The sequence below is a fragment of the Talpa europaea genome (genome assembly GCF_964194135.1).
Source record: "Talpa europaea genome assembly, chromosome: 1".
In the NCBI taxonomy this organism is placed as follows: Eukaryota; Metazoa; Chordata; class Mammalia; order Eulipotyphla; family Talpidae; genus Talpa; species Talpa europaea.
The window spans coordinates 136,011,913-136,032,716 of NC_140073.1; the positions used below are offsets into that span (position 1 = coordinate 136,011,913).

The following is a 20,804-nucleotide window of genomic DNA, read 5'->3' on the forward strand; positions in this document are numbered from 1 at the left end:
ACCCACTCCTGTGGCCTATACCCCAGTTCTGGTATGCATAAATAAAATAAATCTTAAGGAAAAAAAGAAGCTCCATGGCTTCTCAGTATAAATTCTAGGCAGATTTTAGCTGTAGACCTTAGGAAATACAAGCTTTATGTTAAAAAATAATGTTATTTAATTTAATTGACTTTCAACCTGTATTCCAACAAAAGTCATTTAAATAATAGCACCTTAATTATTAATCAAATTGAATGCCTAAAACCACATATATGTAGAGAAAGGGCTACTTGCATGAGAGACAATGGTATCTTCCCTTATAATCAGACCTCCACAATGGGGGTACCATAATTTTATTTTAATTTTATGGATTCTTGAAACCTAGTCTCTCTTTATTGTAGCAAGATCTTTAACAGTGTCCTCCTTATGATACACTTGTCAGGTTGGAATAATGGGGATTAATAGATAATACAAGGTAAGTTTTTACTGGAACAGCCCCGCCTTGTAGTGATTGGCTTAAGTCCTTAAGTGCTCTCTGCTTGGTCTTGTCTCACTTGATATTTTTACCAGCCATTTAGCTGAAAAAAGTAGAAGCTACAGTTAAACAAATTTACAAATGACAGAACTTTGAAGTATAGGTACCCAATGAAGGGGAGAATGCCTTATAGCACAAATAGGATGAATGTTGATGGCGATTGTACACTTTCTGAACTTGGGTTTAAAATAGGACCAGTTATTCAAGTACAGGATTCTAGAGTAATAATTCATTCAGAAAAGATAATTATATTTAATTATCATTAATGAGATAATGATTGCTAGAAAAGCTAACACACTCACTATAAGGCTGCAGTGGTAATAACCTAGTGTCTAGATTAAGGAAGGGAATTACTCCCACTACCCAAAACACATGTGGAATATTCTTCAGGAGAAAGTAAACTATATCCAAGGGGAGAATGACCAAGATGATCTGGGGCAACAACTTGAGAAACTTAAAAAGAAATGACTAAGAATGATCACTGGCTTCATGGAAACAAGTAGTGAATTTATTTGCAGGTCTAGAGTAGTAGCTTTTAAACCTTTTTTTTTAATTAACCACAATAAGAAATATACTTTACAATTATTTATGTACAAATATATAATTGCACTTAGTCACATATTAAATACATATATAGGTATATATGCAAGCTCACAACATAATATATAGGCATTTGAAGCAGAAGTTATACAAAGCAATATTCACCTTTATGTGTGATGTTTGACTTTTTTATTTGTTGTTTACTTAATGTTGGTTACAACATAATTAATTGTTTTTATGGGCCATATATGGGTTATAATCTCATTTTGAAAAACAAAACTGCTCTAGAGACCAATACTGTTGAAAATGCTGTCTACACACTAATATTGGTAAATCTGCATCTGATTGCAAATGCAAATTCTGGGGCCCCCTCCTTCACACCTAATGAATTAGAATCTCTGGGGCAAGGACCCAGGAATTAGTGTTTTATTTATTTATTTATTTAAGATTTATTTATTTGGGCCTCCCCGGTGGCGCAGCGGTTGAGCGCTGGGTTGCGAAGCTGCCCTTGGCCTCTGCAGCGCTGGTTCGATCCCCGGCTGCTCCCAGGCCACCGGAGGAGGGTCCCACATGGCGCACAGATCGCTCCTGCCACCCGCTGCTCCCCTCAGCAGTGTACTTCGGTCCTTCTGCCTGCTCTGCTCCCCGCTCTGGCTCTGGTGAATTCTCTCACCCTCCCGCGCTTCTGACTGTACCCAGTGCTTGTATAAGTGAATAAATAAATCTTTAAAAAAAAAAAAAAGATCTATTTATTTATGCATACAAGAACTTGGGTAGAGGCCAGACGTGCAGGTGGTGAGAGGATTCACCAGAGACAGAGTGGGGAACAGAACAGGCAGATGTACTGAAATACAGTGCTGAGGGGAGCAGCAGGCGAGTCAGGAGAGGTCTGCTGCGCCATGTGTGTCTCCTCCCTGGCCTGGGATCGAACTATTGCTTCAGTGCCTGAAGATAGCTTCATAGGCTGTGTCTTACCCCCTTGCACCACCAGGGAGGCCCCCCAGGAATCAGTGTTTTAAGATGTTGTTCAAGTGCTTCTTTTATGTTAAAGTTTGTAAAACAGACCTCTAGAGTTGTGCTACCCCAAAGTGTGTGCTCTGTTGACCAGCTGTCTTCAAATCATTAGCCTGATTACAAAAGTAAGCTGTCACTTACACAGAAATCATCCTTACAAAAAGAAATAGGAATTTACTAAACTAGAACAAGCAGATATGGAAAAGAATGAGTAAGAAATCTTAGAAATGAGAAATGTAATCAGGGAATTAAATAAAATAAATAGTAACTGATATAAACTAGTTTGTATGATGAGAGATTTGCAAGCTAGAAGGGAACTGAAAAAGTAACTTAGTGGAGAACGTAAACTGGTAATAACTGTGAAAGGTGAAATGTCATAGAGAATAGAGTGAGGTGGTCTAATAGCATTTATAGAATTTCCAGGAGGGAAATTGAAAGAGACAACAGTAGAATGTTTTCTACAATGCCAGTAAATATAGAAGCTGGTATTATTATAGTTTTGGTTTGTAACTCCTCTTTTTTCCCCATGTGATTTGAAAGACGAAGAAAAAATTATAAATCTATGTTAATGAACACAATGTATGGTACATGTAATCATAACTAACAATGCAAAGGATCAGAATATGGCTTGACTGTTGAAACTAAGTTATTAATTCAGCCTGGCTTGTTAGAAATGTAAGTGTCAAAAATTATTTGGATTTATGGCTTCCCCCCCACCCTCTGATTTTGTTACTCATTTGAAACATGCTAAAGTTTGTATGATTTCTTTATGATTTCCAGTTCAGAATTTTTCTCCTACTGATCTTGTGTTTTTTTTTTTTTTTTTTTTTTAAATATTTGAAACATTGGCCTGATTCCAAAAGTTAGAGTTGTACCAAAAAAGGATACACACAAGCATGGGCTTACAGATGCAGAAGTGCCCCACCTATATGTACTTTTTTTTTACTTCTTTCCCACCCTAGTAAGTAATCTCATTAAACTTCATCTGGTTTAACCTTTCTGATCTTTTTTGTGAATAAATTAGTAGAAAGATGTATATTTTTTTAATACAAAGGATAAGTACCCTCTCCATTATTTGGATGAACCATAGTTTATTTACCCATTCTTCTGTGTGTGGTCATATAGGTTGTTTCTAATATTTTGCTGTTACAAACAATGCTACAGTGAATAACCTGCATATGTATGTATTTTCACACTGTGGGAAGTATATCTTAAGGATGAAAGTCCTAGGAGTAAGATTGCTGTGTAAAATAGTCCTAGGAGAAAGATGTAGTTTTCTTAGGTGTCTCCAAATTCCTTTAATAAGGATCATTCCAGTTTTATACTTCCAACAGTAGTGTAGAGTATCACATTTTTACTAGCAGAATATGTTGCTGCATTACTTTTATTTTAACCACAGCCTGAGAGTTATGTTTTTGGCCTTCTTTTTCCCTTCAGTTTTTAAGATTCTTTTTCCCTTCAAGTTTTAAGATTTCAGGTCTTTATATTTTGGAGATATTGACCATTTGTCTGGAGTATATCTAAACATTTTCTCTTAGCATTGTTAATCATTTTTATTTTATGTTTGGTGTTCTTTGCCATACAAAAGGAAGTTATTTTTCTGTAGTTAATTTTATTAATCTCTTCTTTACTTGCACCGGATTTTGAATCATTGTTTATATTCAGGTTAAAGAGACTTCTCTTTGTTCTTCCTAGTCCTTTTGTGGTTCCATTTTGACATATATCCCTGGTGCAGCTCTCATTTATTCTTATAAATTCTTGCATTTTAAAGTTCTGTCGTAAGCCCTAACTACTTTCTGCCAAGTGTTTTTTCCCCAGTCTTTCCATATAATTTTTATTTATCTACTGAATTTTACTTTTATGTTGATTAACTAGTTCTTCATTTTTCCAGGAAAATTTTGAATGACTTATCTTCTGATGCACCAGGAGTGCCAAGGATTGAAGAGGAGAAGTCTGAAGAGGAGACTTCAGCACCTGCCATCACCACTGTAACGGTGCCAACCCCAATTTACCAAACTAGCAGCGGACAGTATAGTAAGTATTAAATATTTCTGTTTTGAAAAGTAAGAAAAAAAATTAGCAGCTGTGTTTTCCTTTAAAAGAGTCATATATTCAGCTCTTTTCTTGGTGCCGATTATATTACGTATTCTTTACTGTTCAAAATACAAAGGTCTAGAGTTAGAAGTACTGTCTTTTCATCGGGGTATTGATTAGGATCACTAGTGAGCCCTTTAGATGGCCCTTTTATTTGTGTATATGCATGGAAAGTCTTAGACGTTTTTTGAGCAGCCTCTTGAAACTCCTGATGTCAGTCCCCAGATATGTTGTTAATAGAGAATATGAATTTTTTCAGATAGTCATTCTTTGATTACATTTAAGGCCCAAAATGGTCTCATTTGTCTGTGTTAACAAATTTCCTTCCTTTCTAAAAGCATCATTTTAAAATCTTCATATTTAATTTATCATGATAGTAGGGATGGAATAACTTTGTTGCAGACTTAACAGCACTATTCAATTTTTACTCCTTTTAATATAAAAGGCAGTTTAGTAAATTAGGATGATGTAAGCATAAGGACTGCTCAAATTAAGAGGAAAGTTTGCTTTTTGGTATGTCAACAAAGATTTCATTTGAAAAATAATTAAGTTTTCATTTCTGTGATGTCCCACTTAGTTCTCTCTTCTTTCTTTCACCTAAATCTGTTACAAAGTACTTTTTGCATTCTGCTTTTGTTTGATCAAAAGCAGTTGTGTGAATATACATTGCCCTCCATTTTCCCAAGCCCTTTTTGCCTCCCAAAGTGCTTCACACATTGATTTCCTTTTCATTGATTCATTAAATCCGCTACTGCCCATTATACAGTGTTGCCATCTCTTTGTTAATTAAAAATTTATTATACACATTGAAACCCCTTTGCTGCATTGTAGTTTTCCAGTGCCCTGGAGTAGTTTATATCAGAAATATGTATGAAAGTTACGCTCCTCAATTAAAAGTTCTCCAGTTACAGCTCTACCTTGGTTTGCAGAACTCTAATTTGCAATTTCAGCAGCTTTCCAAGCAGCAGATATTTTAACTTCCAAAACTGAACCATTTGACAGTAAGTAGAAACTATTTCTTTTCATTGAGGTAACACTGGTTTACAACATTGTGTATGTTTTAGGGGGTGAGGGTTCACACCCACCACCAAAGTATCAATCCTCCACCACAGATCATTGGGCTCCTTCTATCTTTTTCTCCAGACTACAACCTCCCCTTTGCCTCAGTTCTGCAGTTAGATTCCAAGGATTTGGTTTGGTTTGGTTTGGTTTTGTCTGTTCCTTTGCTTTGTTTCTTTATATTACACATGTGAATGAAACAAACCATCTGCTATTTGTTTTTCCTCGGAAGGCATTTTTGACTAAACTGCTTCTCCCCTCTTTAAGCTTAATAGGATCTTTTTTTACCTCAAGTTTTTTGTTGACAAATAAACAGGCACTGAATATATGTGTTGCAGGAGTTTTTTTTAGCTTTATGTTCCCATTAGTTGAGTTAGTAAAGATACATGTTCTAAGACATTAAAACATGACCTTTATTACCTACTTCAATATACTAGAGGAACTCAGCATACTCCTTAGTAATGGTGATTTCACCATTGCAGTGATAATCACTTGAATTTAAAAACATATTCTTTAGAAATGAGACATATCAGAATCTCAAATAAGGAAAAAAAGCATTGAAAGGTAGGTGTTTAATTTGGCATGTTGCTATCCTTCAGCAACTGAAAATTGCCAGCTGTAAATGGTTAATACTTGGAGATTTTTAAAGCTTTATTCATTATCATATCTTTTATTCCCTCTGTTTATACACATATGGTCTTAATGAAATTGATTTAATATTATGTTCTTGATTGTCTTTAAGAATCAATATAATGACTGCTTACATAGTTTATACATGGTTGTGAAAATTCAAATGGTAGAGTTATATAGTACTACTAATTAAAAATCCTTTTCATCCCTCCTTAGTAGTAGGAGTTTGGTATATATCCTACCATTCTTGTTTATTTTTGCATACATATATTTTTACATACATGTCAAGTATTTTTGTATAAGTGAGATCTATGTTATTTACCTATGGTGGACAGGTATATAAACATATATTTATGTATATTCTTTCTTTAACAACTACATTTTGTTTCACTATGTAAATATAACATTTATTTAAACATACCCTCCATCCCACACACATGCACACACAGACACTGATGAATATTTAGAACATTTCTGCTGTTTGAAGCAATGCTACATGAACATTCTTAGGTGTGAAGTAATGTCTCAGTGGAATAACATCTAAATGGGAACTGTTGAATTGAAAGTATATACTGCCCAATGAAAACGCCCCAACAAACACTCTGATGACTGAGTTCCATAGGATATTTCAAGTCACTTTATTGAGTGGACTTTGTCATAGGTTATGCACTGCTAGCTGAGTTAGAGAACAGAATGCAATACTGCACTGCTTTGTTGGTTATACATTGAAACAGCCATTTATTGAGTGCCTATTACATGCACACTTCTGTGTTAAGTACGTGAAGATAGAAAAGAAAATCATATTTCCTATTCATTTATTTACTAGTGGTACAGCATATATTGTCTAAAATATTACATAGTTAATATTAGTATAAAGGAATTGTGGAGCATTTGGAAGTATGGTACCTCATTAGAACCAAATAATGTTCTCACTTACCTTTTTTCCTGTTGTTAATAGGCATCATTATAAGTTATTATGTAGTTATTAGAGTGCATTTGTATTATAAAAATTGAATGTGGGTTTCCAGATAAGTGTTACTTGAGTAAGTGAAATCCTTCTTGGCAGTATTACTTGCTTTAATAATTTCTCCTTTATTTTTTCTTGCAAATTATTCTACATTAAATTTAGCATTTTGTAAAAGTCTTATATGGTATTAAACTTGTAACCATAAAATCCATTGGGTTTTAGTTGCTATTACCCAGGGAGGAGCAATACAACTGGCTAACAATGGTACCGATGGGGTACAAGGCCTGCAAACATTAACCATGACCAATGCAGCCGCCACTCAACCGGGTACTACCATCCTACAATATGCACAGACCACTGATGGACAGCAGATCTTAGTGCCCAGCAACCAAGTTGTTGTTCAAGGTAAGATAATTCACAGTTCACAGGTACAGTATATTTTTTGAAAGGTAAAATTTTATAAGCATTCAAAAAAAAAGTAAGTATGATACGACAAAGCACTGTTAAAATGTAGTACTTTTTCATAATTATAGATAATCTTTTCCATGAACTTTTTATTATTCCAATTGGACCAAAATGTCATGGCATAAAAACAACTATTTTCAGTTTTTAAAAACATAACATCCAACTTCAGCAACTTTAGTATTTGGAAATAGAAGAAACAGGGTTGATTAGAGGGAAAGGCAGTGAAATCAGGAGACAGGAAAGCTTAGATTCCAGATCCAGCTGCATAGAATGGCTGTATAACCTAAGTAATAACCTCTTTAGCCCTCAGTTTTTTTCATGTGTCAAATGGGAGTTGTACTAAATCACTGCTAAGAATCTTTGGAGGTTCAGAATTCGGTTTCTCTGCTTTTTATTTAATATAAATTTATATGCTCTATTCTAAGAGTGTCAATTTTTATTTCAAATGAAAACATTGTATTCTGAAAAATCTTACACCAGTATTCAAGTATGCTGGTCTATAGAGAAAGAGTAGTAGTTAAATCCTTGATGATTCTAGAAATCACTTTTTTCTATTTAAGTTTTTAACTTTTTGTATCCTATTTGTTTCAGGCATCTTTATGAATAGGATTGACCCTTTTTCCCTAAATTCATTTGACTAATTTTAGAATACGATTTATGCATAATACGATTTATGCATAATAATCTTTTTCTAAAAATATTTTTATTATAATATTTTGCCTCTAGAGGTAATGACAGTTGTGCCTCTTCACCATGAACAGAAATTTTTGAGTAATCATAAAACACTAACTAGGGAGAGTCTTAATTTAAAGGACCCTAATGTACTTACAAAATATATTCTATTACTAAACAAATAATACTTGAAAAAGATAATATATTGCTTATTAATGGGAGTAAAACACCTTTTCACTTTACATGCAGGTACTCAAAAATTGTAAAGCAGGATGTCAGTGAATTTGAATTCTGAACGTCAGTTTGAAGATGGTAACATGTTCAGTATATAACTCTTTTCCATTCAAACTACGCATTTTAATAATAATATAGCAAATACAGATAATTTTATAAGGACCTTCAAATTCAGATATTTTTAGTTTCCTTATTCTTAGGAGGGCATATTAAGTTGTATTTAGAAGCAGTCTGACAAATAGTGATTGTGTTTCTTTTCACAAATGATGAATCATTTAGTTAGAAAGATAAAACTTTATTTAACCATTATAATTTATATTAAAACATTTGTGTTTACAATAGTATAATTGGCATCAAGTGGTACACTTTTCATACTTAGAGTTTTGTTTCGATTAGAAATTTACAATAGTTGACCATAATGCTTTATTTTCTCTTCCATTTTGCTATTTTATGAAAAATCATGGTCGTTTTTATGTCGTGGCAAGAGTCTACTTGAAATTTTTTAATATGAATTTACCAATATCAAAGGAAGACATTGAGGACTATACTCTATCTAGGAAGATCATCCAAGCTGTGCCCTACTTACCTTTTAGACTTAAGGTTGGTAAGCATGTTAAACAACAGAATAGAACTGCATTCCAATGAAAGATAAATATAAGACCCAGCAGACATAGGTTAAGACCTTTCACCCAAGTGTCTATAATAATAAATACATTAAATTGGGAATTATTTCTCAATAATGACTAAAAGAGTGCTGATTCTTTCAACATTTTCGTCAGAATCATCTTTTCCTTTGTTTTCCCCCTTTTAATGGAAAATGTATGTTTAGATTGGTGTTGCTACAGATAGGTAAACAACTCACAGTGCTTCATTGTCTTACACCATGCTGACTATTTTTTATTTTCAGCTGCCTCTGGAGATGTACAAACATATCAGATTCGCACAGCACCCACTAGCACCATTGCCCCTGGAGTTGTTATGGCATCCTCCCCAGCACTTCCTACACAGCCTGCTGAAGAAGCAGCACGAAAGAGAGAAGTTCGCCTCATGAAGAACAGGTACTGCATATATTGGATTTACTTAGATTGTTATAAGTCAAGTACCTCTTGAAGTTCTACCAGACATGTCCTTTACATATGCTGACAAAATGATATTTGTGTTGAATTTCTTTCTGGTAGCATTGATGGATCTTGCTAAAACTTTCTTTAATAAGCTGGACTTAAGAGATGGCTAGTGTGGCTATGGGTCAATCTTTGATCACAGAATAGTTTTCTTTCATAAAATTTCCCCATAATGAATTTAATGTACAACTGTAATATTTTCCGTTTGTTCTAACCAAATAGCTAGGTTATTATTGTTTCTTATCTTTTGGGCAAAGTGTCATTAAAAACATTAAAATTTTATTTAGTCCTATTTGATTTTGTGTTTTTTTAAATTTCACTTAGGATTTAAATATTTAACTTAGGATTTAAATATGGAAATAGATAAACAGAAGAAAATGAAGATAAACGTATATATAAACATAAAAAAAAATTTTAAATGGTGAAAATATTCTGGTGTTCAACCCAGTTTCTTCAAGCACTGTGAAAGAAACGGAGATTGAGCTCAGAAGATCTGAATTCAAATCCTGGATCTAGCCCTTTTACTGTGACTTTGAAAGACTGTTTTAACCTTCTAAACCTCAGTTTCCTTCTCTGTAAAACAGGATTCCATCACCCACCCAAAGGGTCAAATAAGTTCTCCAAAAGCACTCTGTCTGTAACTGTAGTGCTCTGTTGAAATGTATTTTTATGCAGCTTCATGTTTCGGCTCATAGTCTTAGATGTTTTGGTGTTAATGAATATATCTGAGCTCTAAAAAAATAGCAAAACTTTTCCTGGGGTCTTAGGAAATGAGTTTGAAATACACCCAATGACTCTTTAACTTCCCGTTCTATCAGTTTGATTTTCTTTAAGTATTTAAGATAAAATAAAAGCATAAAAGCTGTGTTTGTATTTAAATGTATTATAAAATACAGATTAAACTGTGTACAGTTTTGAAATGTTTGTAAGGAAATGTTTAACTCTTTAAAATTAGAAGCAGGGCCTCCCCGGAGGCGCAGCGGTTGAGCGCTGGGTTGCGAAGCTGCCCGCGGCCTCTGCAGCGCTGGTTCGATCCCCGGCGCTGGTTCGATCCCCGGCTGCTCCCTGGCCACTGGAGGAGGGTCCCACATGGCGCGCAGACCTCTCCTGCCGCCTGCTGCTCCCCTCAGCAGTGTACTTTGGTCCTTCTGCCTGCTCTGCTCCCCGCTCTGGCTCTGGTGAATTCTCTCACCCTCCCGCGCTTCTAACTGTACCCAGTGCTTGTATAAATAAATAAATAAATCTTTAAAAAATAAAATAAAATAAAATTAGAAGCAAATCTGATTAAGATGTCTCAAAGGCCAACTTGTAAAATTTAAGACACTGTAGCATTTAATAAAGAAACCAGTTCTAAATAAAGAACAATTCGAGAGAAAATAAATCCTCTTGATTATAAAAACAACAGAAGAATTTCAGGTCATGTCTGTGTAGTTTGGCTCAGCAGAACAGAAATGTTTACCCTTTTTTTTTCCCCCCTTTTAAAGATTATTTATTTATTTATACAAACACTGGGTACAGTCAGAAGCGCGGGAGGGTGAGAGAACTCACCACAGCCAGAGCAGGGAGCAGAACAGGCAGACCGATAAAATACACTGCTGAACGGAGCAGTGGGCGCAGCTGGAGAGGTATGTGCGCCATGTGGGACCCTCACCGGTGGCCAGGGATGGAAGTGGCGCTGCAGAGGCTTCCCGCAGCTTCGCCACCGGGGAGGCCCCACCCTTATACATAAAAGACTAACAGCCAGTGTGATTGCAGCAGTGAGGCGGCAGCCCTGTACTCTGCTCTGCCTTATGAGGCCAGCCCAGAGAGCTGCCCATTTGTGAAAACTCCTTCAATTAATAGATTGAGTTTCCTTTTTTCTCTATTAACCTTGATTATCTCCCCATTCTTTCTCCTCTCATACACACATACAACCAAGTTTGTGTAGGGCACACATGCTTAGCAAAATCTTTGTTTGCCTAAGATCCCTAGGGAAGCTACCTAACTTACTGTGAACTCTTTAATAAAATACCTACCCTGTATTTAGTTTCATCCTTGGGAAACTTCCCACTGATTCTGCCATAATTCCCTTTCTCTTTATTAGATTTTGCTGCTTCTACTTTTTCATTTTCCATTCACTAGAATCTGGCTTCTGTGACCAACCATACTACTGTTATATCTTTTAAAAGGTATAGATAGATTTACTCCCACTTGGCAAGTCTAGTATTCTCTTTACAGTTCATTTTACCTTTTTGGAGTATTTGACACTTTAACTGTTAATTTCCCTAAGCTCTCTTTGACTTTATTCACCTGGTTTTCTACTTATTTTTCAAAATACCCCTTGGAATTTTCATCCATACCTGTGTATTTCAGGCATCACCTATATGTTGATGACTATGTATTCTAGCTTTGACCTTTCTCCTGAGATATTATTAAGAACCTAGTATGTACTAGACACTATACCTAGTTAGTTCTGCCTACAAGGGTCAGTAGGAACTTAAAGTATACAGAGGAGGTGTGGTTCAGAGAGAAGTTAACTATCTTGGCAAATGTCATGCCTTTTAAAGAAATTAGTAGAGCTGAGGGCCTCCCCGGTGGCGCAGCTGTTGAGTGCTGGGTTGCGAAGCTGCCGGCAGCCTCTGCAGCGCCGGTTTGATCCCCGGCTGCTCCCCGGCCACCGGAGGAGGGTCCCACATGGCGCACAGACCTCTCCTGCCGCCTGCTGCTCCCCTCAGCAGTGTGCTTCGGTCCTTCTGCCTGCTCTGCTCCCTACTCTGGCTCTGTTGAATTCTCTCTCCTTCCCGCGCTTCTGACTGTACCCAGTGCTAGAATAAATAAATCTTTAAAAAAAAAAAAAGAAGAAATTAGTAGAGCTGAGATTTGCGCTGCAGTGTGGCTTCAAAGCCTGTGTGTATGTTACTTATCAGATTCAGTGTGTAACTATTGTTACATCTACCGAGCCTCTGGAACTGAACACATAGTCATGTTCTAGAGATATGTAGCACCAAGAAGTAAATATGGAATGCCTTCACGAATGTTTATTTTACTCAGAAACTTGAGCAAAATAAACAATTTTAAGACAAAACAAGAGATATAAAAGAATTTCATACCAGCAGTGGCTGTTCTGGGCTTTGCTCCTAGAACCCCCATATAAATTAAATTTTTTGTGAGAAAAGTCGTAATCCCAAAATTCTATGCCATCCAAATGGCCATTTATTCAAAACTGAAGATAGTGGTAAATGTTCAAAAAGAAAATATAGATAGTTGTTGTATAAATATGTATTGCTGCATTAACAAAGAACTACATAATTTGTAGTTCAGTAGTAAAACTACAGAAATTTCATTATCACTTACATTACATTTTAGCAGCTACTAGTCAGCTGCTGTAGCTCTCCTTCACATGTTCGCAGCCAAAGAAGGAGCACTGCTTGAGACATGTCATTTTTGTAGCAAAGGTGAAAGGGTAATGCTTTGCAAAGCACCTGCTTGAATGTGATAACCATCATGTCCACTCATGTACCGTTGGCCAAAACATAGACAAGGATAATTCTAAAGTCAGTGGAGTAGGAATGTGTGTAAAAAATTAAGAGACCAATACAACCCACCACCATCCTTGTCTTATAGTTTAGAGTGCATGAAGATTTTAATAATTTCCTGAAGGCAGAAGTAATAAAGGTTAAATGGGTATGACGAAGTAAGACTCCATAAACCTTTTTTTTTTTCCCAAAAACCTCTTTTTAGATAGCAAAGCAGACAACAAGCTAGAAATATTTTAATGAAGAAAACTGAGTTAAGGATATGAATAAGCACATTCATTAAAAAATGGCTTAGAAATGGGGTAAAAAAATTTGAAAAATTCCAAGCAAAGTATATACATTATAAATTAATATACAGCCATTCGATGATATATAATCAGCCATTAAGAATGAAGATGTTGGGCCTCCCCTGGTGGCACAGTGGTTGAGCGCTGGGCTGCGAAGCTGCCTGCAATCTCTGCAGCACCGGTTTGATCCCCAGCCACCAGCGAGGGTCCCACATGGCGTGCAGACCTCTCCTGCTGCGCCCGCTGCTCCCCTCAGCAGTGTCCTTTGGTCCTTCTGCCTGTTCTGCTCCCCACTCTGGCTCTGGTGAATTCTCTCGCCCTCCTGTGCTTCTGACTGTACCCTGTGCTTGTATAAATTAATAAATAAATAAATCTTTTTAAAAAAAAAACACACAATTGGTATTTTAAAAAAAAAAAAAAGAATGAAGATGTTTTTGACATGAGATGTTCATAGTGGGAAAAATCAGGTCACCAAAGAGTATATTTATTAAGATTCCACTTTTATTTACTTTTATTACATAAGTAAAACATGTTCATTATAAGCACATTGGAAAACATAAGCCAGAAATTTAATCACTAATTGTGCCACCTAAAATGTTAAACTCCAGGGTATAATTTTTCACCTTAATATGTATGTGTGAAGATAAATAATATATTTTTAATATATAGTTAACTTTTTATTTTCAATAATTTTAGAGCACAGAAGAGTTGTAAAAACAGTAGAGAGTGCCAGATACTCTGTATCCAACTCCTAATTTTAACATGTTACATAACCAGGCAACATTTATGAAAACTAAGAAGTTAATATGTTATCATATACTGTTTATAATAATTAGCATAGTATTGTATACTATGGTAGAGCACTAACTGAACTACCCATTTTATTCCGATTTCCTCAGTTAATCCACTTGTATTTTTTTTTCTTTTTTTAAAGATTTATTTATTTATTTATTTATACAAGCACTGGATACAGTCAGAAGTGCGGGAGGGTGAGAGAATTCACCAGAGCAGGGAGCAGAGCAGGCAGAGTGATGAAATACACTGCTGAGGGGAGCAGCGGTCGGCAGGAGAGGTCTGTCACGTCATGTGGGACCCTCACCAGTGGTCAGGGATCGAACCAGCGCTGCAGAGGCTGCGGGCAGCTTTGCAGCCCAGCGCTCCACTGCTGTGCCACCAGGGGAGGCCCAATCCACTTGTATTTCTTTCCCAGAATCCATGATCATGTCCCCTCCTCTCCAGACTGTGACACTTTCTCTCTCCTTGTCTTTTGTGATCTTGTTATTTCTGAAGATTGGTTTGTCAGGCTTCTTTTAGAATATCCCTCCCTCAATTTGGATTTGTCTGATATTTTGTTATGATTAGACTACTATGATGGATTTGGGGGAGGAAGACCTCAAAGGTGGGTGGTGGTCTTATCACATCTTATGGAACACTTAGCAGCGTGCATTAACACTGATCACTTGTTTCAAGTGGCATCCCTGTGTCTCTGCTACAAAGTTACTATTTTTCTGTTAATACTTTATTCTTTAGAAGTGAGTCATGAAATCAAGACTACATTCACTGGGAAAACAATAAAATTACATATCTTAAAAGGAGAGTATCAAAGAATTTGAGGACACAGGTGAAAATCACTTAGTTGGTTTGGATGGTGATACTTAGAGACTATGTAAATACCACGTTTCTCTTTAAAATTTTGCTCACTAATTTCACAGTATTTTTCCTACAGTATTTATTGCCATGACATCTAATGGGGATTTCTATTTTCCCTATTCCTTCTACATTTATTAATTGGAATTCTTCTAAGGAATATCTGTCTCTTCCACACTTATGGATGTCTACTTTATTCTTTGGGATATAATACATTATTATCTATTTATGTTGTTCAAATTGTTATAGCTGTGGCCATCGAGAACTCTTTAAGTAGTTTTCTGTGTCCTTCTGGCATGGCTCACTTTTTTTTAAGCACATCGTTACTCTCTGGCACTATGAGATTATCCAGGCTCAGCTTCTCATCTGTGTTTTCTCTGCATTAGCCTTGGAAACAGCTATTTCTTCAGTGAGCCCTGGTTCCTTTTACTGGAAAATTGTGTTTAGAAATCAAGAACTGAGTGCTAAATACACAGTAAATTCTAGGTTTCTCAATCCTATATCCTCTTAAAAGGAGAGACCTGGGAAATATACATGGGTATACTAGCCCATGTATGCCCCACATCTATAGTTCTGTATCTGTATATTACTATAATAAGTAAAAATTCATATTATTGATATCCCTGCCTCTGCTCTGTTACCACGGAGTTCTAAGGCCTTTCCACCTTTGTATATTTGTAATTTATTTCTTTGTCAGAAACTTACTTCCATTTAACTCTAATATACATTTAACTCTAATATACTAAACTTTTACTCCTCTGAGAAACAAATTTACCAATTACAACAGAGTTTTTGTGTATAGTTCTTTTTGTTCTTAGCTTTAAGGTACCAGGAAAAGCATCGTTTTCAAAGTTATTTAGGTTTGCTCCATTTTTCTCCATCCTCTTCAGTGAGGTTATGTCATACATTTGTAGTGCATTTAGATTTGTCACCATCCTCATTCAATTCTGTGTTTCCCTGACATCCTGTTTTTTATTTTTAAATTTGCATATGGTAACTTGACTCTTGATGTGTAGTTCTATAAGTTTTTACATATATATAGTGTTATTTACCTACCTACCACACTACCGTATGGAACAGTTAGACCAACCTGAAAAGGATTCCTTGTGATACCTTTTGGAAGACTCAGCCCCCTCCCCCAGTTCCTAGAAACCACTGAACTGTTTTTTATCCTATGGTTTTGCCTTTTCCAGAATCTCATGTAATTGAAATCATACAATATGTAGTCTTTTCAGTCCAGCTTCTTGCACTTAGCAAAATGTATATACAACACATTGATAATGTTTCATGAATCATTAGTTTTATTTCTGATTACGTTGTATGGATGTACTGTGGCTTGTTTATCCGTTCACATTGAAGTTCTTAGTTGTTTCCAGTTTTGTAGGATAATGAATATAGTTATACTTGTTTACATAAAGGGTTTTATGTGCATTTTCAATTCACTTGCGTAAATATCTAGGAGTGAACTGATTGAGTGTAAGGTTAGTATGTATTTAATTTTAGAAGAAAGTGCCAAACTGTGTTTTCCTAAGAGGAAATTTTGCTTTCCCACCAGCATAAACCTACTTAAAAAAGCTCCCAGTGACCAAACATGGATCATTTGCTTTATATCAAGTGTTAAAGAGTTTTATGTTGTAAACTTAGGCATATGATCTCTTCTGAATTAACTTCTGTGTAAGGTATGAGTTATGTGTCAAGGTTTGTTTGTTTCATATGGATCACCATTAATCCCAGTACCATTTGTTAAAGACTATGGAATTGCCATTGCACTTTTGTCAAAAATTGATTTACGATATTTGTGTGGGTTTGTTTCTGGGCTCTCTGGATCATATCATTGGTCTTTGTGTCTGTCCATTCACCAATACGTCACTGTCTTGATTACTGTAGCTTCATAGTAAGTTTTTAATTTGGTAGTTGCATCCTCCAACTTTGTTATTTTAAGGAATTGTTTTGGCTATTTTGATTCTCATTTTATGGTTTTCATATAACTTTTAGATTCATTTTGTTAATGCCTATGACAAAGATTGCTGAAATTTTTATAAGGATTATGTTAGTTTATAGATGAAATTGAGGATAAATGATAGCTTAACAATACTGTGTTCTTCCAGTCTATGAACAAAATATGCCCTCCATTGTTTATACCTAAATACTTTTGATTTTGATTGCATTTTCATTTGAAGGGGGACTTTTATTTATTTATTTTAATAAGTTAATATTGGTTTGCATCATTATTTCCATAATGGAAGTATAGGATCCCACCCTTTTCAGGCATTGTTACCATAATGTGCCCACCACCAAAGAACCCATAATCCCTCACCATGGACCCTGTGCTCTCTCCTTTCTTTGTTTATGTCCTCCCTTCTCCCTCGGGGGACATTTTTCAATGGTATTTTTTTTTTTTTCTTTTCTTTTTTTTTTTTATTTTTTTTTTATTTTTTTATTTTTTTTTATTTTTTTATCAATGGTATTTTTTTTATTAAATATTCAGTTTATAAAAATAAAATTTGCTTCTGCATTAGCATTTTATCCTGTAATTGTTCTAAATTTACTTACTAGTTCTGGGAACTTTTTTGTGGACACTTCAGGGTTTTCTGTATAGGCACTCATGTTTTATGCGTATATGGTCAGTTTTATTTCTTCCTTCCTATCTGTATGCTTTTCTTTTTCATGCCTTACTGCAAAGTTTAGGATTTCTATAGGATATTGAATAGGAATACTGAGGTACAACATTTTAGTGGGGCATTTGTTCGTTTTATATTGCTTTCACAAACTACCACAGAGTTAGTGACTTGAACAACACAAATTTATTATTATCTCACAAATCCCTAGGATTGAAACCCACCATGGATCTCATTGGGCAAGACGTCAGCAGGACTGTGTCAGTTCTACTCAAGTGTATAGCATAGGTATTCTTTATCTCCGTTTTGATTCAGTTCTTTCTCACAGTTCCCCTTTTCTCTGCTGAGATAACCCATGTGATATTTCAGTTTATCCACCTTTTCTATAGTCTTTAATATTTCAGTTATTGTTATTTTAAATTTTCTATCAAATATTTCCAACATTTGTGTCATATCTAAATCTGATTCTTACAGTTGCTCCATCTCTTGGGAGTGTATTTTCTCTTGGCTTTTCATGTGGTTTATAATGTAAAGTTGAAAGCCAGGCATGTTGCGTAGATAGTAGAGACTGAAGTGAGATGAATATGCCTGTCAATGGCCTTTAGTGTGGGATATGGAGAATGTTTGCTCTAATTTAGGTGAAGAGTTGATTGTGCTGGTTTGTGAGTTGTGGAAACCCTCAGTGCACTACAGGTTTCAAGTAACTAGAGAGCCTAGCTTGTTTCTGAGTTCGGTAGTTGTTTCCAGAGCAATATAGCTGTGATTCTAAGTTTCCTATCTTTCCTTTGTGCTGTACCTTGCAGGGAGAATATTCGCAAGTTCTTCTACGCCTCTCGCAGTAATCTGCTATTACTTGTTATTTTAACTATTTTAAACTATAATTTATATTAAACTAATTTTAATTTATAGTTTATATTAAAGTTAATGGATTTGAAAGCATTCATGAATTTGACTTTCATTGTAAGGGTAGGAATGACATTTCGATTCACACTCTATCCTGGGGTAGAAGCCAGGATCAGTATACATATTTTAAAATTAATACAGTTCAGGGGCCTCCCCGGTGGCGCAGCGGTTGAGCGCTGGGTTGCAAAGCTCCCCGCAGCATCTGCGGCACCGGTTCAATCCCCGGCTGCTCCTCGGCCACCGGAGGAGGGTCCCACATGGCGCACAGACCTCTCCTGCCACCTGCTGCTCCCCTCAGCAGTGTACTTCGGTCCTTCTGCCTGCTCTGCTCCCCGCTCTGGCTCTGGCGAATTCTCTCACCCTCCCGCGCTTCTGACTGTACCCAGTGCATGTATAAACAAACAAACAAATAAATAAATAAAAATACATGCCTCTTTAAAAAAAAAATTAATGCAGTTCATGTAATTGAAGATTAGAAAGACCTGCACAAATGTAAAGGCAAAAAAAGGGTGAAATAAAAGTATGTTGTGTAGGAGAATTGAAGATTCTGAAAAAGGAAAGAAAATGTAACAAGAGTATCATTAGAGAGGCAAAGAAGTTCAGTAAATGGAGGAGGATGTAGAAACATTTAAGTGAAAACTTTTTTTTTTTTTTAATTTATACAAGAGCTGGGGTACAGTCAGAGGTGCAGGAGGGTGAGAGAATTCACCAGAGAGAGAGCGGGGAGCAGAACAGGCAGACGGACCGAAGACACTTCTGAGGGGAGCAGTGGGTGAGGCAGGAGAGGTCTGCCCCGCCATGTGGGTTTCTCCCTGGCTGGCTGGGAATCAAACCCACGCTACAGAGGCTGCAAACAGCCTCACAGTGCGACGCTCAACTCACTGCACCACTAGGGAGGCCCTAAGTGAAAACTTTTTTCTAAAAAAAGTGTATCATTAATTTCAGAACTTATAGACTGCTTGGAATCATAAAATCCTATTTCTGTATTAGAAGAGACATTAGAGGTCAATTTATTCTTCATACCATATTTTAAGACCAATCTACTGGGTAGGTCCTTTTATTCTTTCTTGTTCTTAAAAATATTTAATAGAAATTTTTGAGAATCTTTGATACTCTCTAAGCTGAAGATTTGAACTTTGTGTTCTACTCCAGAATATGATGATCCTTGTTTTAATATGAAAATGCCTGACATACCTCTGCCCCATCTATTAAAATCATTGCTTTATAATGACATATACCATTCCGTCTCTGGTTTTGCTTACTCCTTAATCCAAAGTGAACCATCTTGGTTTGGGGTATGTTTTTTAGTTCTGTATACTAAATAGATGAGGAAATAGTCCTTAAATAGGAAGGATCCTTCTGAAAGCTACATAGCTAGTTAGTGTCAATACCAAGATCTGAATTTGTTTCCTGAGTGTTCATATGGGGGATATCTGCTAGTATATTATACTGTATTAAATTTGGATCCAAATTTCCTTATTTTCAATTATACCTGACTTGAATATCTTTCTGTAAGACAGAGTTACTTGAAATTTATTTGGTGTTTCCCCTCCAAAAATATTGTATACATTTTTTTTGGGAGATATGAAACATAGAGGGCGTTTCAGTTCACATTAACACATTGAAAGGATCTAAGACATATTGCATTAAAGAAATACATAGGTTTTGTTGACCTAGTTTTTGTTTCTTTGTGGAGTTTATTGTGAGACTTTTTAATCTTACAGCACACTATAGTGTGCTGATTTTGGTGAAACAAAGTTGGGGGTTAAACTATTATATTAGTTTAACTTTGGAAAGTGGCATGTAGATTCAGCATTCATATGGGCACATGTAGACTAATTTCTCAGATGATGGAAAGGAGAAAGCAAAGGAAATAAGATTGGTCAGCCCTACTGATTTAGATTTGCAAGTATACATGCATAACTCCTACATGCCCTTTAAATTATTAGAATTCACCAGATCCAGATTGATGTGACTCAACCCCACTTTCATCTTTTCAGTCACTCTTATAGCTCTCTTAGCTTGTCTTCTTCACCATTCAGTGAAATATTGGGCCGTTTTAAATACATCTTTTAAAAAATTTTCTCCAATGAATCATATATTATCTGTATCTGTTTATCAGGGATAATATAACATTAGATGCAGCTTTCTTTTTTCCTGAACTGGTAAGCTCATGGGGATGAAAACATTACAGAATTACACTAATGTTTGAACTATCTGGAAGTAATAACTAACACATACTTAGCATTTACAAAATGCCAGGTACTATCTTACGGACTTTCATATATTAGCTACTTTAATCCTTATAAAACTTTTTTTATACTAATTTTTTTTTACATCATTGTTCATTTTTAAACAATATTTGCTTCCCCACCCCCTCAGGTGTAGTCCCCATAGAGTTTCCTTCACCAGTGCACCATTACCTTAGTCCCCTGTGCTCCTCCCTCCTCCCTCTGATCCCTCTCCTTCCTCCTCCCCTGCAGTATGTCTCTGTTTTATAATTGTCCACTTTTGCTTTGTTGTG

The 20,804-nt window shown here is 35.8% G+C and overlaps 1 protein-coding gene across 2 annotated transcripts in view; it reads left to right on the top strand.

Annotated features, from left to right (window-relative positions):
* The window catches only part of CREB1 (cAMP responsive element binding protein 1), a gene marked incomplete at both ends in the record, with an annotated part of 37,170 nt that overhangs the window by 12,994 nt on the left and 3,372 nt on the right, over positions 1-20,804 (top strand). For both annotated transcript variants that reach the window (XM_084250514.1, XM_084250515.1), the window contains 3 exons: positions 3,960-4,102; positions 7,041-7,223; positions 9,097-9,247. In XM_084250514.1, the coding sequence (XP_084106640.1) occupies positions 3,960-4,102; positions 7,041-7,223; positions 9,097-9,247 (477 nt within the window). The remainder of the gene's footprint in view (positions 1-3,959; positions 4,103-7,040; positions 7,224-9,096; positions 9,248-20,804) is intronic.